This window comes from Trypanosoma melophagium (assembly GCF_022059095.1).
Source record: "Trypanosoma melophagium isolate St. Kilda chromosome Unknown ctg25segment0, whole genome shotgun sequence".
NCBI classification, from domain to species: domain Eukaryota; phylum Euglenozoa; class Kinetoplastea; order Trypanosomatida; family Trypanosomatidae; genus Trypanosoma; species Trypanosoma melophagium.
Window position 1 is genome coordinate 85,625 of NW_027125156.1, and position 18,377 is coordinate 104,001.

An 18,377-nucleotide genomic window follows, 5' to 3' on the forward strand; every position below is an offset into this window, starting at 1 on the left:
AAGTGATAATGGCATTAATTGGTGGATTTACAGAATGGGCGCATCTACGACTTCGTGATCATCGGCCTGGTCCGATGAGTTACACAGTAGATAATCACACTATTCCAAAAGGGTCGATGTTAGGAAAATACAGTGAGCGACGACAGGAGATGACGGTAGGACCTGGTGAATATCGTATCCCAAGCACAGTTGGACAGTGTCGTTCTACAGTTTTTGGACCACCGTGTGATGTATCCGCTGCGAATGAAGTTGCGGCACCGCGAACAGCACCTAAAGTGACAACTGGTGGTAATAGAGGACGTTCTGTTCCCCCACCACCACTACCGAAGCAATACAGTCTTGCATTATCTCCTGACACTCCAGCATTTTCAATGTATGGTAAAATTCATGAGAAACCAATGGGTACTTCTGTGGGACCGGGGGAGTATGTTATTCCCTCTGATTTTAATTCTGCTGGTCGTAAAGGACCTCACTTTGGTCAGCGGACAAAAATTTTAACTACACGTGATGATGTACCAGGACCAGCGAGCTATAATGTTCCACGTTTTGGTGATGAAAAACCAAAACGTAAAGAATTTATTACTTCTATACATAAAGTCGTTGCGAGAGATAACTCTCCAGGCCCTGGAAGTTATGATGATCCTACTACAATTGCTGCACGTTGTGCCCCACAAAAACAACGATTATATGATGGACCTAGTTTTGGTGGACGACATCATATGCATAAACGACCAATTGCACCTGGACCTGGACCCGGACAATACGGTGATGTAAGTCGTATAATGCAAAAAGGACCCACACATACACCAGTATTTGCCCAAAAATTACAAACATTACCACATTCCAAGACTATTAGAGCAGTTGCTGATTCAGGACCTGGACCAGGTGATTATAAGATTCCTTCTGAATTTGATCATGATTACCGAAAGGGAATGTCATTTGGGGCACGCACATGGCGTGATGAAAAGGGTGCCGCTACTGGAACATTGGGACCTGGAGCACATGATTTAGGTAAACCACCCATGACAAGTAATGGTTTCCGCTTTGCTGCACGTCCATTCGATCCTGTGGCTATTGCGGAAATGGCACAGCGGGCACGAGCAAATGTAGAAGAACAGGGTGGACCTGGTATGTATTATCCAAACTTGGATGCTGTACTTCCATTAAGGTACTCGGACGTTAGTGGATTTGGCATTGGCAGTCGTTTTCCTCCTGAACAAACTTCTGGTCCTCTTTGCTATAATGTAAAACCACCTGACTCTGGTCGTGGCACAGTCTTTTACCGTGGTGATTACAGTCGCAGCAAACACCTTGGTGCACAGGGCGATGGTGGTCCATCGTATAATGTGGATAATGACACAATAGCGGAGGGAGTACGTACTGGAAAGGGATTTACATTTGGTATTAGATACCCAGCACGGGCTACTCATCAGGTGTGTAAGCCATATGATGAGACAACGAATATCAACTGCGAGTATGAAGATGAAACGACATGGATGACCAAAGTCAAGTTTAATTAGAGAGGAAGTTATATATATATATATATATATATATATATATATATTTCTATCTGTTTTCCCTTTTTACCGTTTTTTGTACTGTTTTTTAGTTTTGTTTTTGTTTTTGTTTTTTTTTTTGTCTCTTTGTCACTACTTTCCATTTACTTAATTGTTTATTTGGTGCTGTTTCGCTAGTTGTCTTTTGCATTCTATTTTTCCCTGGAAAAAATGGAGTGCGAGAAGAATGGGGAAATGGAGCGGAGTGGCATTTATGTACACCATTGGGCTTTTTTTTTTTTTCTGCACTAATAAAGAAACCGAAAAAAAAAAAGAGAGAGAGAGAGAGAGAAAAAAATAGAAAAACTGTCATGAAAATAAATTCTAAAGAATAAGAGAGCCATTAGAAACAGATGTCGGAAAGGCCAGAAACCGATCTTGTTCTTTTTTTTTTGGTTGAAGCAGACGACGAAAAAAGAAATAATGAAACAAATGATAGAATGACGAAGGGAAAGATACAAAAAGAGACGGTGGAAAGTAGTGCCCTCCACTACGAAGAAAAAAAGAAGGAAAAGGAGATGACGACAAAGAAAAAAAAACAAAAATACTTATGTAGATACAATTTTGTATTGGACTTGTTTTTCTTATTGTTATTTGTGTTATTGTTGTTGTGGTTCACTTCAGGGATTAATAGAGAAAGGAAAAACAAGTACATTACAAGATTTCCCTTTTTTTTCTTTTATGAACAAGTGAATATGTTTGTAACCCTCTTTTTTTTTGACGTATATCTGTTTTTGACAGTATATTCAATGTAAAGTTGATACCCTTTCCCTTTCTGCGTATGCTGTTTAGCCCTTCTCCATATAGTATAGCAATTGGTACAAACATATACAGTATTCTCTTACCTGCTTATGTGAGAAGAAGGAGGAATAGGAAATACCTTTTTTTTTGTTTTGGAGCCCATTGAAAGCCGTTATATATATATATATATATATATATATATATCCCCATGAAATAGGGTGACTAAATTATATATGGGGTGTTTTTCTTTTCTCTTTGAGGGGTGTTGATGTTATTTTTCATAAAAATAAAACTTCTTGTTATAATGATGTTTTTCTTCTTTTCTTTTGTTTTTGTTTTTCATCTTAGTATCACATCCCAGAATTATATATTTATAGTTATTATATAAAAGAAGAAACATATAGGCATAGATATTGTAAAAAAAAAAAAAGAATCCCATTATGGCCCAGTTAGCCACAGACTTTGAAAGACCAACAGGAACGTATTTCAATAATATAGAAGTAGATCAATATAAATACAAACAACATAAACAACAGCTGCAAACATGTGATGATACATATCCACTTAGTTCAGCTTCCATGTATACATCACGATCAGGTCATAGTAATGAGGATGATATGGAATCTCGTGTGGTATTCAGAGCCATTACGGAAACACTACTGAACTTGGAGTATCAATTAAAGGTCTGGCGTCGTCAAACGTGTAGGCGGTTAAATAATATTGATAATCGACTACATCGTTGTGAACGGGTTATATACATGGCTGCGAAGAAGAAACCAGAACTGTTTGAGAATCAACAGAGAAATTATAATAAATATAATAATAATATCCGGACAGGAAGTTCATATACGATGACAACAGGAAGAGTGATACATACGGATTGTGATGTTCATAAACCTCATAACGGTAATAGAAGTAAAAATAATAGTGATAATAGTACAGAAGAAAGTGAACTGCACGGTATTCACACCACATTAGTTTCTCTCTGTGCAAAGGTCGCGGGACAGTGTGAGAATAAAGGACCACATTACCACTATTTACATACAATAGAGAAACCCCATACCACACATGATAATAAGATCAAAACAGAACCAAAAATGATCAACGCTACAAGAGAAAGTCCAATAAACAATGAAGATACATTACAAATAGGTAATAGTAGTAATAATAATAATAATAATAATAATAACAGTGTTGATTTCCTTACTGTAAAACATACAAAAGCAACAATGGGAGACGCCACACCGGTGATGTTTGACAGTAACAGCAAAAGTAATAATAACACCAGTAACTCGGCTGGACTCACATCAGATAATGCCAAACCCCCGGGAACTGTGATGTCTACCCAATGTAAACAGTACAACTCTCCTCCTTCACATTATCAACAACAACGAGAAGAGGAAGAACAAAATGAAAGTTATTCAAATCATATCACACCCCTTCATCATCAAAGAAACAACGAACATGGAAGTAGTCACGCTCGCACGGGTCTGACTTCTTCCCCATTTATACAAAATACACCCAAACCGGATTCCATTCCACTGCGTGGAGTGCGGGCAGCGGCGACTGCACCGTCCACCGCACTGCGGCGTAAATTGATGTACTCGCCAGACGGTGCAACGCCTGCACGATTGGCAGAATTTGAAAAGAATGAAGGGCGATACAGTTGTGCCGTTGTAGAATGTACTCAGGAAGAAGAAGAAAAAAGGGAAAGTTGTCGTAGTAGCGCTGGTATTGTGGTGTTGAGTTCATGTATAAGAAGAGATGCAGACCACTATAATAATAATAATAATAATAATAATAATAATAATAATAATAATAATAATAATAATAATAATAATGTGCCCTCTGCACCCCCTCTTTATATGGTTCCACAAGAACTGTATAGCAGTAGTTGTACAGAGAGTACTGTAAATTTTCATGATAATGATAGTAATAATAGTGCTAATGAGATGAATGCCAATAGTCCCTCTGTTGACCGTCCTAACAGTCCCTACACGACTAGTAATATAATAGCAACTCCGCCAACAACACTTGCGGTGCAGAGTGTGTGGTATAAAGTAGTGGCATTAGCGCACGCTGAACAGCAACAACAACTCATGCAGAATTTGATACATCCTGCAGTTTCTATACTCTCTTCTGGTATGCCAGACGTTTCTGCGTCCACAACGTAATGAAGATAAATATTTATATATAGATTGATGGATAGATAAAGAACATGAAAAATAATGATAATTAAGGAAGTATTCTTCTCTCAGAGTGGATAGTTTCTTCTTTTTTTTTTTTATTGTTCTTGTTCTTCTTATTTTGTCTATCTGTTCATCCAAGGCGTTTTGCCATTCTCATAGATTATATGGAAGATATTTATTGATTTTTTATTTTTATGTTGTGTTATTTCTTATTTTATTTTCTCTCAAACTACTGTACTCATTTTCCATGCTAAAATGTACTTTTTCTTTTTTCTGGTTTGTAATTAGAGCAATATATAGATCTTCGTTTTTCTCTCGCCTCATATTACATCACTTTTCCTTTTCTATTCTTCTTGCTGTACTAGGAAACTAGCAATAAGAATACGAAACACAATCAAAAAACAAGGGAGAAATAGGGGTGAAGGAGGTTTCTTTTTTTTTATTGGTTTTGATTTTTGGTGTTGGGGGGAGGGGTTCTTTTCCTCTTTTCCTTTATTTGTTTATATATTTATATAAACATAAATATATAAATAAATACATATCTTTTTATCTGAGTGTGTGTAAAGGCTCATGACTGCCAAGAACGTTCCATCAACGCTTGAAATATACGCATCCGATGTTGGCCTCTTTCTCTGTTGTCTGCTGTACATTGCGTGTAGAGTGAAAGTGTTTATACCCACAACGGCAACAGAGACCACAACTACTATTAGTTCTCCACGGAGAGAAATGGATGGAAAGTCCAATGGGGCACTTTCTCCGATTTACCACAATACTATTTCTACGAATAATAGTAATAATAATAATAATAATGATGGTGTTATGAGTACGGGAGTAGAAACAATGCATATGACGGATACTTTAAGAAGGCCGTCTTTGTGCAGTAATGTAAATATGGGTATTCCAGTTAATAGTACACATCCAACCACAGTAGATGGGATTGCGCCTTCTTCTCTTCCTCCTCTTCATGGCAGTAATAATAATAATAATAATAATAATAATAATAATAATAATAATAATAATAATAATGGATTGGATGGAGACGAATCGAATCAACATTACTATGATGAGGAACTTGAGAGTGATATTTTATATGAAAATGATCCGCTTTCGCGTTTACTAGCATTGCCGCTAACACTACGTATTGTGGTGACTGTCAATTGGCTTTCCGTTATATCAAACTGTCTCACATACTTTCTACGACCCTCACAAGTTCTCTACGCCTTTCTTGTTTGTAGTTGTGATATGATGCTTCACGTTGTGGGAGATCACATTTCTGGTAGAAGAAACTATTACTATAATAATGATAATAATAATAATAATAATAAACAGAGATTATTACGATCAGCGAGTGGAATTACAACCGTTTCTTTAGACTCTGAGGGAGTTTCACGTATGATGGACAATGCTGTCTCCACACATCCCGTAATGCGAACTAGCGCCGATACAATACGTGGACAAAAGTATAATAATGAGGAAAGTAATACAATTATGATGAATGCAGAAACTATTCGTGCCTATAATGAAGGGAGAGAAGTATTCCTGCGTGAATCACGAACCCGAGAAAATGACTGGAGATCTGTTGATTGTACAAATAGTCTTCCTCCTGCTGCTGTTACGGTGACGCCTGTTTGTAATGATGATGTTGGAACGGAACGAACGAGTGTTATTTTCTGGCGACATGCCCGTGCGGCGACACAAGGAGGGGCTTTTCTCGTTATGTTAAATCTCTTGCTTGTCTTTACACTTGTTATATTTCATGTGCATCATTTAATGTTTAGTACAGGCACGTTCACTGGATATCTCGCCAGTTGTGGGACCTTATATGTACTGGGATGTGATTTGGGTGTATTATCGCTCCTAGTGGAGTGGTATGGGGCCCGTAGAGCATCCCACTCGCCATCTGCGCTATTGCAACGTGAGAATGTAGAAACAAGTGGATTAGACACGAGTTCACTTCCACCTTACGCCGTACTTCTTAATCGTCGTTTGAGAATTTATTACATGATGCAGCATGTCTTTTCATTTGCCTGCTCCGCTCTGTACTTTTCCATGCTGTTGGAGGAGGGGGAGCCGCTCTATAGCACGCATGTGGAGTTTATGCGGTGGTATATGAATACGGTTGGACAGGGATTGCTAGATATTGTGCGATTAATTGTCTTTTGGTATTTAATGCTGTTGAGTAGAGGACGTGAGGGAAAACGATGGTATCATCAACTCTACGGTGTAGGGAAAGTACATGAATGTGAATAAGAATGATTATTTTTCTCTCTCTCACTCTGGTATATGTATATATATATATGTTTATTATAAACAGAAAGAAGGGAAAAAAAAAAGAGAGGGAAGAAAAGAAAGAGAGAGGATCTTAACAGGATTTCTGTTAAACTCATTTTTTTTTTTCCTTTTTGTTTCTTTCTTTTTCTGCTTATTGCAGCGTTTTTCATGAATATGGGACTGAATCTTGCTTGTTTTTTGCCAAAAGAAAAGAAAAAACAATATATATTTTTAAACATGTAACGGGGGAATACATAATAACGTCAACGATAAGGAAAGAAAGGAAATAAGACATAGATAGTTTTATCCTGGTTTTCTTTTCCTATTTTTTTTCCTTTTTTCTGTATTGCTTTTTATTGGAGTGACATTTTGTTTTCTGTTCTTTTTGCTCTTGTTTTTTTTTGTTGTTTTGCTTTTTTTTTATGGTCGCTGTTTGATATACACATGATAGTTATCCTTCACAGCGTTTGCCCCCTCTATCATTGCGGAAGATTTATTATTATTATTATTATTATTATTATTGCTTTTTAGTATTACCAATAACTATGACTATTATTATGACACAAGAGGGTAATCCACCCTAGTTATTGAATACTCTAATACTACTGTTATTATTACTACTACTACTACTACTACTACTACTACTACCACTATTGAATCTATTTATCTCTTTTTTCTCTCTTTTTTCTCTTTCTTATATTAGCAGTGCCAGGCGTACGTTTGTGCGTGCGTGCGTGCGTGCGTGCGTGCGCACCTCTTCCCCATTTTTTCTTTCTTTTTTTTCGTCTCGTTTATTTGAATTCGCCCTCTGCGTTTTTTTCCTCCCCCTATTCGTATTATCTTCGCCATCGTCCCACTATCAGCAATCATCATTATCATCTTTCCTTCGGCCTATTTAGCAGCGTTAGAAGAGTAGCTGTTACGATTACTACTACTCTAATAATTATTATTACTACTATTACTATTACTACTACTACTACTACTATTATTATTATTACCGCAATTCACTACTAGTATTATTACTACTACTATTGTTAGCAGTAGTACTGCTACTCTTACCGGTCTGTGGGAGTGAGAGGCATATATAAAACCACACCTGTGCTTTTTTGTTCTCTCTCTTTATATATAGATATGCCCTCCTCTACCGTTTTCACAGGTTCTTCACTGTTGGAGGATGAAACAGTTGTGTTAAAAGACTACGTTGCGGGTCAGCGACTTGGCGAGGGAAGTTACGGCTCTGTGTATCTCGTCACATATGTTCCATCTGGCGAACGCTTCGCACTGAAAGTACTGCAGAATAATTATTTACTCGGTCATGAGTCGAAGATTATACAAGAAGCCACCGTTATGCAGTCTCTGGAACACCCACATGTGGTAAGGTTATATAAGTTTCTGCAAAGTACCACGGCGTTTTACTTTGTCTTGGAACTTGCTGAGGGCGGGGAGTTGTTTGATCTCATCATCTCCCAGCGTTATTTCAAGGAAGATGTCGCCCGCCTGTACTTTCAACAACTCATCTCCGCTATTGACTACTGCCACAGCAATGGTGTGGCCCATCGCGATCTCAAGGCGGAGAATCTCCTGCTGGGCAAAAAAAATAAACTACTCGTCTGCGATTTTGGTTTCTCCAGTAAAGCCCAGTTGGAGTACGTGGATGGCGATAATAATGCCGACACAAGTGCCCCACACGGGTTTGGCACACTCCACTACACTCCGCCTGAAATGGCAAGTCCGGATAGTAGTCCCGCCACGGTGGATCCATTTCAGCAAGATCTCTGGAGTGCGGGGATTATTTTATTTTTTATGTTGACTGGACGTTTGCCGTTTAACGGGCGAGATGATGAGGAAACAATGCATCAAATACAAATAGGGGAATTTGGCTTTCAAGAGGAGGAAATCGCACGCATCTCTCCAGAGGCACGATCACTTATTGTGCGTATGCTTGCATTAGAACCCACAGAACGACCCACTGTGGCGCAAATTATTGGGGATAAGTGGTTTGCAAAAAACTTAGAGGCGGCACTATTTCCACGGCATAAGTTTCTTAAACGGCCCATGTCGTTTCTGGATTTTTCTGTTGAACATAGCGTAACGTCTGAAGAGGAAGCGGTATTAAAGGCGGCTTTTCGTAAGATAGATATTGATGATTATGGAGAGATTGGGCGGGATCAAATTCGTGATATGTTAAATACCTTACATGGGGAAAAGGTAAGTGCGGATGATGTATCGGAATTAATGGAACTTTTTACAGGTGATCGAAAGAGTAAATGCGTTACCTATCAACAATTTTATGATGCGTGGGTAAAGAAAGACCTCGCACATCGCCCATTTAAACTTCAAAGTGAGTTTCAACTTGCAAACATTATAGGAGCACAAATGGTAGAAACTGAACGAGAGGTGGTGCGACAATTACGTGCCGCTTTTGATAGTGTGGATGAACTTCACACAGGTGTTATTAATGTGAATCAGTGGCGAAAATTATTTAAACGCTGTAATATTGATGTAACAGATGAGGAAATTAAAAGTCTCATGCGATTCTTTGATGAACGTGAGATTGGCTCCGATGGGGAAATTACATTTGATAAATTCCTTATAGGAGTTGTAAAGCGTGATATACTTATACGACACCCAATGGGGAAAAAACTTGCTATCGCCACCAATCTAGCCGGTTTATTAGAATCTCGTAATGTTTCCGAGTGTATTATGCATGGATTCCTCGTCTTTGGTCTCCCAAACGCCGTACTGGAAAAGTTAACCAGTTGTAGAGAACGTCTCATGTTAATGTACAATGATGACATGGTCTCCACAACGTCTAATGTCTATTCCTTTCGCTATCTCGGCTCTGCGGCCCTGCAGGCGGGTACAACGATGGAAACAGCCACGCCACTGTTAATGGCCTCCAGCAGCATCACAGGCCCAATGATAACACCATCGTTTGTGAATGCCTCTTCGGCGGAGTTTCTGTTGGGCCGCAGTACAGATGCCCCATCACTTTCCTCCTCGCTGAAGAATTCGCTATCCACCTCATTACACTCAAAGGCACGAAAGAAGAAATTGCAGGATGGCGACAATAATAATAATAATAATAATAATAATAATAATAATAATAATAGTAATAATAATAGTAAATCCAATCATACCACGGCGGCGTTGCAATTAAAGAATAGTAAAAACCAAGCTGTCGCCACACAAACACATCGGGCGCTTGCCTTTGGTAGTACAGGTGTTGTAAATCCTGTTAATGGAGTGTGTGATATTGATATTACGTTAGTGCCAGCCAGTTTGGGCTATACACTTGTGCGAACCACACGTATTTATGGAAAGACCAGCGATTACCATGAGGCAGTGGCATTTATTACAAGTCTGCTTGATATGGAGCGACAACAGGCAATGGAAGACACACTTCCGTGTGGAGAGAGTGAGTTGATGTGAGAATAGGCACAGGAATGAGAACTATGAATACATAAATATACATATTTAATATATAGTAATATGTATTAAGATGACGGTTTGTCTCTTATCTTGTATATATATATATATATATATACATGTTTGTGTCTGTTGGTGTATAGACAGGTACATTCACGCAAAAGGGAGGGAAGACGCAAAACTAAAGAAATAAACAGAGGCTGATAAGGAAGAGTATGAGAGAATGGAAGAAAAAAAAACGGAATGAGGAGGCATCCTGTGAGTGATATATATATATAAGTATATATAAGTATATATACACATATGTGTGTAGGTCAAGAAGCTTGTAGATCGACTTTTATGAAACATGACCGAAGCTGGTACTATTAATGCTAGGACTTACGACTTGGAATATGCAAGGGAAAAAAAAGAAACAAACAAAATTGTATATACCTATAGCAGCAAATAATAACAAGTATATATATATATATAATTTCCTTGGGTTTTTGTATCTCTATGTATGTGTGTATTTATGTGTTTGTGAAAAGAAAGACAAAAGTATGGCTATCAACGTGTCGTGGAAAGATAAAAACCAACAATGTTGGGTAAATTTAGATACATACACATACAATAACAGAAACAAAACCCATGAAGGTTAATGGAAAAAAAAAGCATCAATATAAAAAAAAATTAGAACCAAAGATCTTTTGGAGAATGGTAGGGTGGGATACAAGGAGATAAAAAGGAAGGATGGCAAAAGGGAGGATGCAAGTAATTTAAAGAAATTTTGGGGGTGGATGACTCTACTTGTGTGTGTGTTTTATTTTACATTTAAAGGGAGAAAAAGAAAATTGAAAAATGTGGGGGATACAGATTGGATGAGACTAGAATTTTCTCTATTCCACTCCACCATATATATATGTATATGTATACATTGCTTTTTTTTTTTGCTTCTTTCTCCTCTCTCTATATGTTCAGACTTATATGCATTTCTTCTTATTACGCTTATAATTTTTTTGCATCTTATTATTACTATTATTATTATTATTATTATTATTATTATTATTATTACTATTATTATTATTATTATTATTATTTATTGTTCTTCTTCTCTCTGTTAAACCCCAAAGTCTTTCTCTTTTTTTTACATTTCTCTTTATTTTTTTGTAAGTCTTCCTGTTGTTAGCAATAGCGATAATAGTAGTTTATAGTTGTTGCTTTTTTTTCTTCTTTTCAGTATAGTCCTTCACATTGGGGGAGAGAGGAGTATACGTGTGTGTGTGTGTGTGTGAATCCAATATATATATATATATATATATATATATATATATTTGTTTATTTATATAAATAGTAATGGATGGAGTAACGACGTTGGAGTTGCAGGCGATGATTACACTTCTTAAAGAAGAAATTGAACATCACGCACGACGTGCCAGACGCCTGCAGCGGGAAAACTCAGCTCTCGTCCGCACAATAATACAATTACAACAACAACAACAACAATCCCAACAACAGCAGCGAGAACCATATTCAATGCAGAATAATAATAATAATAATAATAATAATAATAATAATAATAATAATAATGGTAATAGTAATAGTGCTGTGACATCTCCACAGGCGTGTAGTAGTGGGAGTCCAGTATCTACGATCGGTGATCTATGTAGTGCAGAACGTGGATTAGATGAATATCCCCAACAAGAAGAACAGGAACAAGTAAGAGAACAGAAACAACCGTGTTCACTCTATCATGATAATAATAATAATAATAATAATAATAATAATAATAATAATAATATGCTTATACATTACAAGAATCAAGTGGTCGCACTACAGAAACGAGTGCAGACGTTAGAAAAACGATTGGAGTATGAACGTAAACGACGCAAGCGGCAGATGGAGGGGTACGCTATTGAGATTGAATTATTGCAATTGGCATTGGAAGAAGCCGATCAACGTGGAACAACTCCACACGTATTATTATCAAAGACAACAACAAATACAAAAACAAAAACAACAGATCGTCCTTTGAGACATTTTCGTACTTCTGGACCGTTGGAATTACACTCGTGTGATTCAGCACAGGAGGAGAGCTCGCCTAATATGAATCCTGATAATAATACTAATATGAATATGAATAATATGGATAGTGGAAGTGAGTGTAGTATGCGGCGAACTGCGAGTGCTTCGGGGGCGATGGAGTGTTGTGATTGTTGTTCTTGTGATAATGTTCATCGTGATAATAATACGAGTCGCGAGATGTGTTGTGAAATGCATAAAACGCACACAACCCGGAATGACAAAAGAGAAGAAAAACAAAAAGAAAGGATAAGAACAACAACAAGAAACAGAAAAGAAAAAGATGAAGAAGAACTGAGAGAGGGCTTCGCTTCTTATTCCAATTGCCATACAACAGCAAAAAGTAGTAATAATAACAATATTGATATTGATAGTTATCACACACCAGGGATTATCCACACAACGGTGGAATCCCCGCCATCGCCTATTCCCATTATAACAACAACAACGACTTCCACAATTCCTATTATCCCCGCACTATGTGGATTACAACAGGGCGTTACGACATTATCCGATATAACGGCAACTGCACAAAAGAATAATAATAATAATAATAATAATAATAATAATAATAATAATAATAATAATAATGGTAATAGTAATAATAATGATGATTTCTTTACACTTACCGCCTCACGCATGGAAGGACGAAGACGACGATTACGACAAGTTGTACAAACCCACACAAGCGAGGAAAGAAACACAGAGACCGGCGAACACACAGACGCCTCTATGGGATCAATGTCTATGCCGCATACTGAGATCCATAATAATAATAATAATAATAATAATAATAATAATAATAATAGTACACCAAGAGGTGGATTTTTGAGAACACACACTGCAACAGTAGATCTCATTACTACACCAACCAAAACTACTACTACTACTAGTAGTACGAATGCTAATGCTAATACTACAACAACAGTAGTATCACGTCCATACAGTCGATTACATCACCGGCGTACGAAATCAGCCGTGTTACTTCCACGTACCGATAGTATGAATAGTATTAAAAATAAATGTACTTTATCCACGTCCATGGGTCCATTATTTACTTCCTCATCGGCTGGTGCTAATACTACTACTACTACTAATACTACGACGACGACGGCAACTGTACCAAATAATCCCAATCAATTAGGGATAGAAGTGAATCCAAAAGGAGTTCATAATCGTATTTGGTATATTCATCAAATTCTTCGTCTAACCTTTGCAAAGGTGATTCAATCCTCCTCCGCTGATGCCTATATGACGATACCCATCGATTACCAGAGACTTGGTGCTGTTACACATGATGATCAACCATTACATGATCCAAAAGAAGTAAATAAACAGAAATATCATCATTCTCCCAATTCCGGTAATTCTTCTTCTTCTTCTTATGATGATGATGATTCTTCTGCAGAAGAAGAGGTATCATCATCTTTTGATAGTACGAGATTTGCCTCAACAGTACAACGTACAATCTCCAAGCCAAATAATAATTATACAGATCCCATATCATCGCCTCATCATGTGCCTACTAATAATACGATCACAACAGTAGAAAGAGGGGGTGGTGTTTATCGCAGTACAACTCCCGCCGCCGTTCAACGTGCAATTGATGAAGAAGTACATTTGCATTTCCGCTGCTGTCGAGATTCGGCGGTGATGGAAACTTCCAGCTCTCCATTTCCACGTGAACTTTTACCATTTTGTGAGGAAAACAGTAATCGTGATCTTATTGAGACATTTGGAATAGATGGATTCGCACAGAGTCGAATACGTCAAGATGAGGTGCGTATTACATTACATGCCCCGGTGTTATTTAGTCAAATCCGTAGTTTTCTTCATATGGACGTGGATGGATTACGTGCCGCATTAAATGCAGAGTGTGTGTGGCGACAAGCCCTTTCACCTGGTAAGAGTGGGACAACACTTATCTATTTTGGTAATTTTGTAATAAAGGGTGTAAAGGAGAGTGAGTTTCGTTTTTTAAAGCATCGCTTTCTGAGTAGTTATGCGGGGTTTTGTGAGAGAAACCCAAATACGATGTTGCCTCGTTTTTATCTATTACTATCCTTTACCTGGTTACGTGTACGGGAGCGTAAACGCTATGTATTAATGCAAAATGTATTTGCCACACGTTATTACATTCATCGTATTTACGATGTAAAGGGAAGTACTGTTGGACGTAGTGCCACAGCGAATACAACAGGGTCAACGAATACGAATACGAATACTGCTATTACGACTACGACGACTACAATAACCAATCACAATAGTCATCCTAATAATACCAATACAAATAATAATAATAATAATAATAATAATAATAATAATAATAATAATAATAATAATAATAATAACAATACGGATAGCGTGGATATTGGGGCAGCACGCACACCATTTGGGGCATTATTACTAAAAGATAATGATCTTCCAGCCCAACTAATCATATGTGGTGCTTTACAGCGTGCACATCTCTTGGCTCAATTCCGCAGTGATACCACTTTTCTCCAATCCCTTAATATTGTCGATTACAGTTGTCTCATTGGAGTCCGCAGTCGCGTATTCACCCGCAAGGAAGGCCCATCCAAGACGATCGTATTAAAAGAAAGACGAGGATCATCCTGGCAGCAGACAATCACTTCAGAGGCGATTGGTGTGGGGGCGGAATTGGCAATGCAGATGGATAACAGTTGCATATTTGGATGTGATGGCGGTTTACTTTCACTGCCTATTTACACCACCGGTGATGATACCACGGCGAGGGAGGATGTGTATTATATTGGGATTATTGATGTATTGCAGGAGTACACACCGGCGAAACGATTGGAGAACTTTGCAAAGGGTTTGTGGAATGATAGACGTCAGATTAGCGTCGTCCCTCCAAAGGAGTTTGCAGAACGATTGTATAAGGTATTGGAAAATATTACAGTGTAGGTTTTTTGTTTTTTGTTTGTCTGGTGTTCCCATATAACACTTTTATGAGAAAAGGTATTCAGCACAAATTATCTTTATCTTTTTTGTGTATATGAGTGGGGGTTTATGTGAATTTGTGCTTCTTTTGTTCTATTATTATTATTTATTTATTTATTTATTTATTTTTATATACTGTGTATCCTTTTTTTTTCATTTCTCACTCTCTTTCTCCTTTTATTCTTTTTTCTTACACTCAGTCAGTCTGTTTGCATCTGTATATATAAATAAATGTATCTACATAAACATATGGATTTCTATTCCTTTTTTTTTCCTCTTTTTCTTTCATTTCTTTTTTTAATTGTTGCTGTTGTTGTTGGAGTACCTTTTATTTATTATTGTTATTGTTTATTTATTTTTCTCTTTTTCTTTTCTGTTTTCTCTGCTTTTTTAGTGTTATTGTTATTGGATACAGTGGTACATTTTTTTTTTCATTCTTATTCATATCATTATTGCCTTACAACGGCTGTAGTCTCATCTATATACACCATGTCCACTCATGCAAACATCAAATGTAGAAATACAGCTCTGGCGTCTTCCAATTCTCTAACATCTGATATGGATAATAATAATAATAATAATAATAATAATAATAGACATAAAGTGATGGAAACGGCTATTTCTGCAGGTATGATTAGGACTACAACTGCTGTAAAAGAAACTGAGTCTCCTACAGTTTATACAAAAGTGAAATTACGACCACCACGTGTCGCACTACCACGAGAAGCCGTGAATCCATTTTATTACAATACCGATTTATCCATTTCTTTAGTAGAAAAGATGAAACTTATCTTATTTGGTTTCTTATTTCTACTGCCACTTCGCATTATCTATCTCTTGCTGTTATTACTGTTTATAGGTATCATCTCACTTATGGATGCCATCATGCCTGTTTCCTATCAATTATGGAGTAAATCGCTATTGAAATTCATTATACGCTGCTTCACATTAGCGTTTGGGTATTGGCGTATTAATCGTGTGCATCTGAATAACTACGGTCTTCAGCCGGATGGATCACACGCAGAGGCGCCTGTTATTATCGCAAATCATTGTACAATGCAGGATACTCTTGTGATTCTTGGAGAACATGATGTATACCCAATGTTTCCATCTTCTTACCTTTCTACTAATACTAATGCCAATAGTAATAATAATAGTAGGAGTATAGGATTTATACTTGTGCGTACTTTACTCTGTACTCAACAGGAATTGCTATATGAGAGTAGTTTAGAGACTGGAATAGAACTACAACCTTGTGTACGTTTAAGTACATCACTAGAACCCAATAATAATGGTAATAACAAGAATAGTTATTCTTCTTGCTCTTCTCGGAACCTCCTGAAAGGAGTTCAGAAAGAGGAAAAGGAAAAACAAAGGAAGGATTTGTATAATAAAGGAAATACATATGATCGACCTATTCTTATTTTCCCTGAGGGATGTTATACAAATGAACGTACATTAATTCAATTTACTCTCCATCCCGCCTTTGTTTCTGCTATGCCTATACAACCCATTATATTACGATATCCCTATACTTATTTTGATCCATCCTGGTGTAGTCTCTCCTCACCGTGGTGGATATTATTACTAAAAACGATGTCTCAACTATATAATACAGTAGAAATAACATACCTTCCAGTCTATCATCCTTCTATGGAAGAAAAACAAAATCCACAGTACTATGCAGAGAATGTGCATCATCTTATGGCACGTTATATGAAAGTACCGGAAACCGCACATAATAATAATGATTTACGCCTGTTATGGCTAGCACATGCTGTTTTGAAAATTCCAGTTGATGCTATTAACGTGGAAACGGCCCATCCTCACTTTGCAATGATTCCATACAAGCGAATGGAACACATGCTGCGTCGTTTCGCCAATATACTTCATATGAACAGAGAAAAATACGGTAATAGTCATAATAATAATAATAATAATAAGCGACATCAACGTCATTTTCCAGAAGGGTTTATGACACCATTTGAGTTGGGGGAGTTTCTTACACCAATGGAACACTATCCGATTCTTCTGGAACGTTTATTATATCATCTTTCACGGCGGGCACTTGTACGTGGTATGTATATAACGTTTCGTGATTTCTTATCCGCTATGAATACGGAGCCTATACTGATAAATCAAGAGAAAAGTATATCCTATAAACGAGAGCTGGCGGTATATATCGATGAAATGAAAATGGATGCCGATATCACGGCTGTATTACGGCGTACGTTTGCCATGATGTTACTATCCAGTAATGCATTGTTAGTTCAACAGAGAGAACATAATGGGAATAACATGAATACAGATAAGGCAGCAGCAGCAGCAGCAGTACTATCACTATCCATTTTATCATCAGCTTCATCTTCTTTGCCTATTGCATCTTATAGTGATAATAATAATAATAATAATAATAATAATAATAATAATAATAATAATAATCCCATTACAGCTATAGATACTGCTATTGCAATGGCTTCGGGTGATTCTCTACACGAACAACAACTCTGCTGTGATGCCTTTAACGTTCTCTTAGATATTTTGTTTTTTCCACATCGATCCACCATGTGGGGCGGTGCCAGTACGAAATCCCCAACACAGTTGAAAGAGGAAAAGGCACTCTTTTCATACATAAAAGGTGGTGCTACTTCTCATGTAACTATGAAAATAATAAAAGAAGATATAAATAATAAGGCAGAAGAAAATGATGATGAAGTGGTTTCAAACATCACACTTCATGGTTTTCTTCGTTTTGGTCGCAGACATCGTGCCCTCGCGGAATACTTTCATGCCTGTTGTGAACACTTTCTTCTTGGTGATGATTTGGCTTAATAAAGTGGTTTTTATTGCAAAGTTTTTTTCTTTGTTTTTTTATTTTATTATTTTTATTTTATTTTTTTTTTTGTAGAATATATGTGATGAACTCCTTTTCTATTTTTCTTAATTATATATATATATATATATATATATTTCTAATATTTCTTTGATTTGGTTCTGAAAATGAGTGAAAAGTATCTGATATGTTTTATATATTTTTGTTAATGTTTATTTATTTTTTCCTCTTTTTTTTTTGTCTTTCTTCTTTATAGTGACTTTCCCCGCGTTTTGACGCGACCCCACGTCATATATATATATATATATGTGATTGGTTCAGTAACGGAGAAAAGAC

At 37.0% G+C, this 18,377-nt stretch overlaps 6 protein-coding genes across 6 annotated transcripts; all 6 read left to right on the top strand.

Annotated features, from left to right (window-relative positions):
* Positions 1–8: 8 nt before the first annotated feature.
* On the top strand, positions 9–1,520 carry LSM04_004738 (Sperm-tail PG-rich repeat; the record flags this gene model as incomplete). The annotated part of the gene is made up of 1 exon (XM_067336609.1): positions 9–1,520. One exon carries the CDS (start codon positions 9–11, stop codon positions 1,518–1,520), a length of 1,512 nt encoding a protein of 503 aa, XP_067191000.1.
* Positions 1,521–2,737: 1,217 nt separating this feature from the next.
* Positions 2,738–4,471, top strand: LSM04_009028 (uncharacterized protein; the record flags this gene model as incomplete). The annotated part of the gene is made up of 1 exon (XM_067336610.1): positions 2,738–4,471. The coding sequence occupies one exon, from the start codon at positions 2,738–2,740 to the stop codon at positions 4,469–4,471; it is 1,734 nt and encodes a 577-aa protein (XP_067191066.1).
* A 585-nt stretch (positions 4,472–5,056) lies between these two features.
* On the top strand, positions 5,057–6,736 carry LSM04_007463 (uncharacterized protein; the record flags this gene model as incomplete). Its single annotated transcript, XM_067336611.1, has 1 exon — positions 5,057–6,736. The coding sequence occupies one exon, from the start codon at positions 5,057–5,059 to the stop codon at positions 6,734–6,736; it is 1,680 nt and encodes a 559-aa protein (XP_067191039.1).
* Positions 6,737–7,888: 1,152 nt separating this feature from the next.
* On the top strand, positions 7,889–10,189 carry LSM04_003797 (Protein kinase domain; the record flags this gene model as incomplete). The annotated part of the gene is made up of 1 exon (XM_067336613.1): positions 7,889–10,189. One exon carries the CDS (start codon positions 7,889–7,891, stop codon positions 10,187–10,189), a length of 2,301 nt encoding a protein of 766 aa, XP_067190982.1.
* A 1,329-nt stretch (positions 10,190–11,518) lies between these two features.
* Positions 11,519–15,172, top strand: LSM04_008590 (Phosphatidylinositol-4-phosphate 5-kinase; the record flags this gene model as incomplete). Its single annotated transcript, XM_067336614.1, has 1 exon — positions 11,519–15,172. One exon carries the CDS (start codon positions 11,519–11,521, stop codon positions 15,170–15,172), a length of 3,654 nt encoding a protein of 1,217 aa, XP_067191050.1.
* A 525-nt stretch (positions 15,173–15,697) lies between these two features.
* On the top strand, positions 15,698–18,040 carry LSM04_008539 (uncharacterized protein; the record flags this gene model as incomplete). Its single annotated transcript, XM_067336615.1, has 1 exon — positions 15,698–18,040. The coding sequence occupies one exon, from the start codon at positions 15,698–15,700 to the stop codon at positions 18,038–18,040; it is 2,343 nt and encodes a 780-aa protein (XP_067191049.1).
* Positions 18,041–18,377: the final 337 nt, after the last annotated feature.